This window comes from Oreochromis aureus, linkage group 16, assembly GCF_013358895.1.
Source record: "Oreochromis aureus strain Israel breed Guangdong linkage group 16, ZZ_aureus, whole genome shotgun sequence".
Classification (NCBI taxonomy): Eukaryota; Metazoa; Chordata; class Actinopteri; order Cichliformes; family Cichlidae; genus Oreochromis; species Oreochromis aureus.
Window position 1 is genome coordinate 15,761,713 of NC_052957.1, and position 10,361 is coordinate 15,772,073.

Sequence of the window (10,361 nt, forward strand, 5' to 3'; positions counted from 1 at the left end):
CTTCAAACTTTGTTTTATTGTTCAGAAAGCATGGATACCTGCCTAACAGAATGAAAACACAATATGACTAGACGGTTTACATCACCGCTGCTGACACAGAAAAACAGTTACAAGCGTGACTAGAATAGGACACACGGTAAGCATTTTAATGGACATAATAAACTGGCTGCCTGCCGTGGGTAGCGAGCTGCGGGGAACACAGTCACTACAGATGGAGTCACTGTGCGAGTCAAAAAGCAGAAAGACTTCAAACTGGGCACCAGAGCAAGCTCCCTGCAGGCGGAATCCACGTCTTTACTCCTGCAAGCATCCAACTCTTTATGAACACCATCCGTTGTGGGAAACGTGGGACATTTCAAGGATTAGACAAGCTGCAGTGTGCGGTGGTGAGTTTCTAAGCTTTTTAGCCAACAACTTTTATCCGGAATACGGAAAGCTTTAAATTATTCGTGTCTTCGCTGGGAGGGATGCGTAACTTTTCCAAATTCGTGTGTACCATGTGCGTTTTCCGTTCCTCTTGAGTTCATAAGTTTAAGCTCTATGGCCAATATGCGGCGTTTCTCAGAGACTTGATTGGATGCGGTGGGATATATCGCGTTCCTCCGTTATTTGTAACCCAGCAACTGTCCCACTGAATGACCACTAGAACAAATCCTATTAATGACACCTTTAAGCAGCTCCGCGCAGAGGAGTCTCAAACATTTCTCAAGGAGCTCCAGACCACTTTAACGTATTTATATAATAGTTTGTCGCGATAGCCTAAATGTTTCATTCAGCAGTGATTGTCAAATCTTTCATTTATTTATGTATTCGTTTATTTATTTCTAAAGCTTTTAGCGAGTTTTCTTCTGTCGTAATGGCTTTTTTCGTTTTTATTTCAGGTGTGGATTGTGTCCTGATGCACTGTTTTGATACGCAGAGGTTTTCTCTGCGCAAGCGCAGAAGTACGTCATAGCCTTTTACCTGAGAGGAGCACACCTGGATCCAACGAGACGGAAGTTCACTGAGGCAATCTTTGAGCAAATCTTTTGACTTTTTTTTTGGCTTCACCAAGAAGAAAAGTTTTGTTTGAAGTGAAAGCGATGGTTTCCAGCTAAAGCGAGATGGCGTTTGTTTAATTTTCAGAGAGCAGTTTAAAGGACGTTGTTAGCCTTAACTTGTGGGTCAGCGATTCATGGTACGTTGTATTGTTTTGCTGAGGGAATCTAGACCCGAGATTGTTTGCTGATTTCACCAGCCGGTTTTAAATATGTGATTTTTCAATGGAGCACAGGAAGCTTCACGCCTACTTTTTTATTACCAAAAGGTAAAATATGCCTAAAGTATGCTGCCAGTATTTCATTATGTTCTCTGTTTGTGTGTTTTTTCAACCCTTTATGTCATAAATCCTGAAGCCGCATAAATACTGTTTACTCATCAGTGTTCGGATTATGAATATGATTGTTTGTTACAGCTGAATCTCAGTCCAAAGCCAGCCTGCTCTACATTCAAAAAGAATGCCAGTTCTTCGCAGAGTACTCCGAAGGCGCCTGCACCCACTGAAACTTCTTATAGTGGCTCTTGTCTTTGTCACATTTGTGTTCTTCATACAATGGGAAGTCGGAAGCCAAAGCCAACAGGAGGACCCATGGCTGAAGGAAATGGCAGTGAAGCGGGATGCCATGCTGGGAATGGTGATTGGAGCTGTCAACAACTTCAGGGATGCAATGCCAAAGATGCAGATCAGAGCCCCTGTACGTCATCAGGAGAAAGCAGACGGCACGTCTTGTCTGCCAGGTCACTACACTGCTGCTGAGCTCAGGCCAGCTCTGGAGCGGCCACCCCAGAACCCTCTTGCCCCCGGAGCTGCTGGGAAACCTTTCAACACGGACTCGCTGAGCCCCAGTGAGCAAAAGGAGAAGGAGAGGGGTGAAGAGAAACACTGCTTTAACTTGTATGCAAGTGACCACATCTCTCTGAGCAGAGACCTGGGTGCAGACACAAGACCACCAGAGTATGTGTACACTCTCCAGGCTTCTGATGAACCTATGTAAAATAACAATTTTAAAAGATCGTGTTATTAAGGGACATATTAGACCAAACATTGAATTTATTAAAAAAAAAAATCAAGTATTTATACTATCCTGTGGATATGAAATCAGTATTGATGCTAATCTTTGTCTAAAATATAGTTGCACTCTGAAAAATACCCATATAGATTATTTTAAAAGTAATTTCTTAATGCAACAGCGACCATCTAACCCCAACAAATTTCTCTCAATTTCTGTTTTTTGTAACTGGGGAAAATGTCAGGCAGAAACCACAGAGATGATTACTGTGAGAGAGACTTTGTTTCAGCATGCCTGGCCAATTATTGTGGTTAAAATTTCAGGAAGAAGCAACGTTTTGCTTGGCTTGTTGCAGTACATCCAAACACATGGAAATCCACATAGGCTTCTCATGTCAGTTTAGTCGATACAAGGCAGACGCATAAAGCCGGTCCATGTTCTGGCAATCTCCCTAGGCTGAATTACAAAGTCTGTCCTACTCTAATATGGCAGGTATTTCAAAGGCTGCCACACATGCAGTGTCACAGCCGAAATGGACTCCCCACAGGGGAGAGCATGGAGATGTAATAACTAAACTACTGTGCCACTCAGGAACTGTACAGGATAGTCAGATCTTTGTGCTCTTTTTCCTCCTTGTACAGATGCATTGAGCAAACCTTCAAGCGATGCCCCCCCTTGCCGACCACCAGTGTGATAATTGTGTTTCACAATGAGGCCTGGAGCACTCTGCTAAGGACGGTATACAGTGTCCTTCACACCTCCCCCGCCATTCTCCTCAAAGAGATCATCCTGGTGGATGACGCCAGCGTAGATGGTAAAACCTCAATGGGCTCCTTCATGACTGTCCTGCTCACTTTTGGGTTGAATTTCATGCAACGTGTTGGGTGGGCAACTCACTGTGTGCCATGAAACATGCAGAGGGGAGCTCCCAGCTTCTTCTTTTGTGGCACCTGATGTGGGTTAACAACAGGAAGCAAGGGGCCCCGCGGTGAATACTTTCCTAAGAGGAATTAGCAGTGGTTGAGCTTAGAGATGAGTCAGAGTTAACCATTATAAATGGGTCAGATGTAGGAAGGAAACGTAATCCTGGAAAGGACAGAGGTTTCAAAGAATGAAGTTCAGCTGACACCTAAGCTCAGCTATTTGCTGTGAGCAGGCAAATTGAGTCCTGCAGTGCAGCAGATTTCTTGAAAGCCAGCCCAGTTAAACATGGAAGGAGCATAAATTTGTTCTTTATCTGTTTGAGTCTTCTTTTTCAGGCTAGGGTCTGTGAGATTAACTAGTAAGCAGTTAAGCAATTATTGTTATTTGTTTTGTTTTGGAGTATTTTGTGTTGTTTGTTTTTTTTTATCTTGTATTCATCAAATTAAGCATCTCTGTATCTCTAACTCTAATGTCTAATGGATATCCCACGCTTTCAGATGAGTTAAAGGACAAGCTGGATGATTATTTGAAGCAGCTGAACATTGTACGAGTCATGCGCCAGCGAGAGAGAAAAGGACTCATAACTGCTCGGCTCCTTGGTGCCTCCGTGGCGACCGGTGACACACTCACCTTTCTGGATGCTCATTGTTAGTCACCACCACTGACGCTACTCACACATTTAAAAACTGGTTTTCCCACCCTTAAACACACACCCACACCATTTGTAAACACTGCTTACTCCATTATAAAGCCATTTTTCATATGGATTTGTATTCTAAATGAAGTAGTTTAATGCTTTTTGCAGAGAAAGTAATAAGTTATGCATTTCCCTATGTGGGTGTAATAACAGGTGAATGCTTTAATGGATGGCTGGAACCTCTGCTGGCTAGGATAGCGGAAAACTACACTGCAGTAGTGAGTCCTGATATTACCACTATTGATCTCAATACTTTTGAGTTCATGAAACCGTCCCCTTATGGCCAGAATCACAATCGGGGGAACTTTGACTGGAGTCTTTCATTTGGTTGGGAGAGCCTACCAGATCATGAGAAGCGAAGGAGGAAGGATGAAACGTATCCAATCAAGTGAGTCAAAGTTGTGCATGTATACTGGATAGCGACTTCATCTGAAACCCAATCTTGTTTTGAAGCTTACAAACATTTAACAAAATGCATCCACAGAACTCCCACATTTGCTGGTGGGCTCTTCTCCATCTCCAAAGAATATTTCTACCGTATCGGAAGCTATGATGAAGAAATGGAAATCTGGGGTGGGGAGAATATCGAAATGTCCTTTAGGGTAAGGTATTACCAAGCTGTCATTATGTGTGCAAATATCTTTTACCCTTGGAGCCATTCAGTTATTCAAACTGCTGCATGGGCGTGTGCGTCTGTTTTGTCAATCATTAATTTGAAGGTATGGCAGTGTGGGGGACAGTTGGAGATAATTCCTTGTTCCATTGTTGGTCATGTTTTCCGCACCAAAAGTCCACACACCTTTCCTAAGGGCACACAAGTGATTGCTCGCAATCAGGTACGACTGGCTGAAGTCTGGATGGATGACTACAAAGAGATCTTTTACCGACGTAACCAGCAAGCTGCGCAGATCGCAAAAGATGTACGTATAGCTTCTTACTCCCTTTTTTTCCCCCCTGATGTTAGAATTATTTTATTTTTAGTTTAGTAGACACCCAAACCTTACAGCAGACAACTGGTATTTAGAGCTGAATACATTTTAAAATCATGATCTGGAACAGTCTTTAGGATCTTCATGAGTGGCATCAACATGCTCATCCAGATGTTTCTGCTCCTGGTGAAAGGCTCGCATTTTCCTCCTGAATTCGATTTTTCTTTGTTTTTGTTTTTTGCATTTGAAGTCCTATTCTATTCTATTCTATTCTATTCTATTCTACTCTGTTATGTGATTCTTTGAATTTTTTTGTTTTTTTTAAAAAACGGCAGCAACTTGAAAATTGGTCTGCAGCAGAAATTTTTCCATCTGCTTGTATCTAAGTGTTTTAAGGCCACTCATTACTGTCCCCAAAACACACAAGAGAAGTTTGAGCAAATCCAGCTCTTGTCCAATGTTTTGCATAGAAGAGGCATTATGTCTGCTTATCAATAACTTCAGATACTCTGCAGAGAAAAGCATACCTCTCTGCTTACCAGGGCAACCACTGCAGAGTCAATTGAAATTGAATATTCTTTAAAAGCTGTGGGTGCTATGGGGGGTGTGGGGCATGTTTTTTGAGGGTAAAAACCAACAGAGGAAAAAGAGGCCTAAAGGGAGTCATCTCTGGTAAATGACACTGTCTCTCAGGGTTTCCCAACATGTGGTCCCACAGGTCCTATAAACATTTCCCTCCGGGCAACACCTCAGAGCAGGCCAGCCCTCACCCACTGGCTTCAGACAGACACGGCTTTGTCAACAGCATCACAGAATCCACTGTAGTAGCTATCAGTAAGCACTAGTGTGAGAAGCATCCTTGTCATTATAGTAAAGCCCTCATTATTTAGGTGAGTTAGGCGCCTGCAAATCCTTTGAAATGAGTCATTACTCTCCACTCGCCACTCCCAGTTTAAAAAGTACAGTGATCAAATACTTGTCTGTAGTTAATTTATCAAATGAGTAATTATACTACCAAAATATACCTGCTGACTTGAGAAAAACAAGTATGAATAATAATCAGCAATATTTTTTTTGTTTTTTTTTTAAACAGAGTAATATTGCTATTTTTGTTTAGGTCATATGTTTTTGTATAAAGAAGTAATGTGTCTTTTCCATAATGTAATTTTATAAAAGTATGTAGTGTGAAAATGCAATATCTATACTATTAGATGGTGTGAAATTTCATACAGAGATTCACACAAGCCTTAGGTTTTCCCCTGACATTAGCATCCGGTCAGATGTTCACTAAATATATTGCTTTTTGATCAAATACCTGTCCAGCTAATAACCATGAATATAGTGAACATTAGCAAAACAGCTCAACCATTAGGTTTTTGAAGAAAATAGATTGTGTGCTCTTTTTTTTGCCATGCAAACAGCACTTTCAGCTCTATCTAGAAGTCTGCAGTCTCTTTTGAAGTCATCTATTCTTTACTGAGGAATGTTTTTGTCAGATATGTAACAGCAGGAATAGAAGCTAAATAGAATGAATGAATTGAAATTTATTTCAGTCAACAACAACACAACAAATTATAATTTTACATAAAAGCACTCAAATAGTAACCGAAAAAGGAATAGGCTGAAGCCTTGTGGCTTATACTTATCCTATCCCTTACCCCCATAGAAATAATCAAATCCTTAACCAAGAAAATAAATAGCATTGATAAATAAGTTGTATAACAGTTTGAAAAGAAAACAATGATAAATCAAAAAAGAAATTTAAACCATCACAAAAAAATTTTAACAAACCAAATTTCTATAACCTTGTATAATACAAATTTTAAAATCCTCCTGAAAATGACAAAGAAAAACACATCTTCAGTTCATCATTAAGTCCATTCCATAATTTAACTCCCAAAACTGACACACATCTATACTTAACATTGGTTCTCACTTTAGGCATTTCAAACTTATAAGACCCCCCTCAAATCATATTTTCCATCTCTTAGTTGAAACATACTTAAAATACAAATTGGAACATTCTTTTCATCACACGATATATCATTTCTAAAGTTTTAGAATATATAATGTCCATGAATTTTAACATAGATGATCCTACAAAAACTGGTTGGTGGACTCCCTATATCCAACTTTATTTATTATTCTAATAGCTCTTTTTTGCAATTTAAATATTGAATCCAAATATGTTTTGTAAGTGTTCCCCCAAATTTCTACACAGTAGGTCATATAAGGCAAACAAAGGGAAGTATACAATAAATAAAGATAGTTCTTATTCAAAAAATCTTTTGTTTTATAAAGAATAGAAATAGACTTGGATAATTTCCGTTTCACATATTCTATGTGGGGCTTCCAACAAAGTTTATCATCAATAATTACTCCTAAAAATTTTGTCTCATATACTCTTTCAATTTCAACATTATTTAAATTCAATTTTACTATAATATTACTTTTACTACCTCCAAACAACATAAATTTTGTTTTACTTTCATTCAATGATAATTTATTAAATACAAACCATCTATTTAACTTCATGAGTTCTGTTTCCACTGTTTTCAGTAATTTCTTTATGTCTTTTCCAGAGCAAAATAAGTTTGTATCATCAGCAAACATCACATATTTTAAAATATCACTAGCTGTACAAATATCATTTATATAAAGTAAAAATAACTTAGGTCCCAAAACAGATCCTTGCGGAACTCCACAAGTTACTTTTCTAAGTTTAGATTTCATGTTATTAATACTCACATATTGGAACCTATTATTCAAGTAACTATTTAACCAAAACTGTACAACACCTCTTAAACCATACCTTTCACACTTCTGTAAAAGTAAAGAATGATCTATCGTATCAAAAGCTTTACGTAAATCAATAAACACACCTATTCCAAACTGTTTTTCATCCACAGCCGTTGCAATATTTTCAATAAATTCCATCACAGCTAGAGATGTTGAGCGATTTCTTCTGAACCCATACTGATGATCATTCAATAAATCATATTTATCAATAAAAGAAATAGAATATAAGAAGCCAGTCTAGGGCATTGTTGCTTTGCAGCAAAGCCAAGGTAGCATTAAATATGCCAGAAGTGTGCTTTGACAGTTTTGACAGTTTAAAAAAAAAAAGTTTTGCCTCTCTGTTATAACAGGGAGCTTTTGGCGATATCTCCAAACGTGTGGAACTCCGTGAAAAGCTGCAGTGCAAGAGCTTCTCCTGGTATTTGCAGAACGTTTATCCAGAAGTCTTCATGCCTGATCTCAACCCACTTCGCTTTGGCTCAGTAAGATCACACACCAGACCACCAGCTCTCCTTTTCAAACCTCACAGCACACTGTCTAGCCACTGTGGGTTTCCACTTAGGATCTCCAGAGGGTACTGAGCAGTTCCAATTTAACACCACTGAAAGCACTCTAGAGGCTAAAGTTGTTTGAACAGCTTGCACTGGATGTTAGTTTTTCATTTTGTTTCCTCTCATTGCTTTCCCCTTCCCTCCTCTTCTCTGTAGGTGAAAAATGTGGGCAAGGACTCCTGTCTGGATGCTGGGGAGAACAATGAGGGTGGGAAACAGCTGATCATGTACCCATGTCATGGTCTAGGAGGAAACCAGGTCAGTGGGAACGCGTCCGTTTTATCTTTTTTTGACAAGTTGAGCAGGTTTACTTAAAATACATTGTTTCTATGCCGTAGTATTTCGAGTACTCCACACATCACGAGATTAGACACAACATTCAGAAGGAGCTGTGTTTGCACGGGGCGGAGGGGGCTGTGAAGCTGGAGGACTGCCAATACAAAGGCAAAAAGACAGTGGTGGGAGCGGAGCAAAAATGGGAACTGAAGGATGTGAGTTTAGCCTTTTTCGTGTAAATAATTTCACAATGCCTGTATTATATTATTGTTAAAGTAATATGTGTGTGTATATATGCATTTTTACATTTTCATATAGAACCAGTTATTCTACAATCCCGGATGGAACATGTGTCTGAGTGCCCGTCACGAGCATCCTTCTCTGGCTCTTTGCAACCCTTCTGACATAAACCAGCGCTGGACCTTCGTCTGAGTGCGCAAAATACCACTTTAGAAAAAACTACTCTGTGTGAGGGACAAGCTAGGACAAAAAAAAAAATACTATATGCAGTTTCCATGCTGATTTTTTTTCCTTTTTTTATTATTTTTAGATAAATTATCACACTGATTTTTAATTTATTTTTATACAGAGAGGAGCTGAAGGAAAGTTTGGGCTGAGTATATGAACAATGAAGATGCACTTTGCTGACAAGTGCCTCTTTTGTGTTTGACATGTTTTCACCACTCCAAGTCTTCACAACCAAAACACACAGTTTTGTGTATTTAAAGGTAACACTAAAGGTTCTGGAGACAACTATCTATAGGAAAGAAATGGGGAGGAAAAATAACACGTGTTATAGGGTTAAGGTATTGGGCACAAGATCAATTGGTTCATCAGGTCTCCGCAGCTCTACTTGACTGATTGAACTCTTCTTCCTAAAGGTAGTCCCTGATTTATATTGTGATGCAGTGCAGAACAGACATCCAAAGCCTCCTATAGAAGTCGAACTGGATCTAGGGACTCCAAAGGCAATATGTGATTCACATCACATTAATATTTAATAGTAATTAAAATGTCCGTTGTATTACTATCCTGGAAGAAACCTACTATAAAATGTTGTCATAGTGGGCGAAAAGGTGATTACTCATGACAATTTAGCATTGCTTTGGAGTGACTCTTTTCTCCAGTAGTTCAAGTGGATCCCAATCATGCCCGAAACAGTCTCGCACTGTATAACTAAGCCAAGGGATCCCCTCTGTGTAGGGTGAAAAGGGTTTTTCTTTTAATCTGTCAACTAATATATGAATCTAAAATAAAGAAAAAATTGTGTATCGTGTAGATCATAAAGATTCAAAATGACAAGTCAAAAACACATTTTAGGAGAAGCAGTGAAAACATGACACTCACAAGAATGATGTACATTGTGCCTTTTTAAAAATGTGTTTCTTGGACTGAAAAACCTCGTATTCAGTACCGTCCAGTGCCTTGGATATTTTTGTTTGTTTGTTTTTTTGTTTGTTTGTTTGTTTTTTATTTCCCCTTGGACAGGAATGTGTTGTCAGTGTTGTCAGCGTGGGTGATGGTTTATTGAGGTTATGGTTAACGGATTTCTGTCAGTACAGTGTTTTGGTTCAATTTCATTCATTTTATTGTTTTTTTAATCAAAAGGGCCTTCAGAGCAGGACTGAACTTTATACACTTCAGTTGATTCTGAAAGTATCTTTTTTTATTGTTATTATTATTATTTTTTAGTTTTCCATTTTTTTTGAGGGAAAGTAAGTTGGGTCTTAAACATGTATTTCAATCAGTTAATGCATAGGTTTTTGTTTTTTAGCATCATGTATGCATTAATGAATACTGTCTTCTAAGATATATTATTTTTAACTGCAGCACAGTTTTCCTGTATTATTTAAGTTTATGCTTTGGTGGGTTTTTTGTTTTGTTTTTTTGTTTTTTTTAAGGAAACTGTGAATGGAAAATATTGTGCCCAAGGGACTCCATTTTTACAGCAGGGGTTCTCAAATGAATTTCTGGTGCAGGCACTAGTGTATAGATGGCTGTGGATTAATGTAAATTTGTTTTTGTTTTAGTGGCGGAAGAATGGATTCAAATGTTCTGTGTTAGAGTGCCTTGGTCTAATGATTTTATTTTGAACTCAATAAATTCAGTTGGGTCCCACTTAGAGTTACTGCATTTC

At 38.7% G+C, this 10,361-nt stretch overlaps 1 protein-coding gene across 3 annotated transcripts; it reads left to right on the forward strand.

Annotated features, from left to right (window-relative positions):
• The first annotated feature begins 363 nt into the window (after positions 1–363).
• Positions 364–10,348, forward strand: galnt3 (UDP-N-acetyl-alpha-D-galactosamine:polypeptide N-acetylgalactosaminyltransferase 3 (GalNAc-T3)). Of its 3 annotated transcripts, XM_039600297.1 has the most exons (13): positions 365–386; positions 882–1,177; positions 1,274–1,306; positions 1,454–1,993; positions 2,690–2,862; positions 3,470–3,619; positions 3,823–4,057; positions 4,154–4,271; positions 4,389–4,589; positions 7,748–7,879; positions 8,105–8,206; positions 8,287–8,439; positions 8,543–10,348. In XM_039600297.1, the coding sequence occupies exons 4-13, from the start codon at positions 1,497–1,499 to the stop codon at positions 8,654–8,656; spliced, it is 1,875 nt and encodes a 624-aa protein (XP_039456231.1). In that variant the 5' UTR covers positions 365–386; positions 882–1,177; positions 1,274–1,306; positions 1,454–1,496; the 3' UTR covers positions 8,657–10,348. The 3 variants fall into 3 exon arrangements, with proteins under 3 accessions (XP_031599128.1, XP_039456231.1, XP_031599127.1); XM_031743268.2 differs by lacking the exon at positions 1,274–1,306 and having other exon boundaries at positions 364–386; XM_031743267.2 differs by having other exon boundaries at positions 366–386; positions 882–1,306.
• Positions 10,349–10,361: the final 13 nt, after the last annotated feature.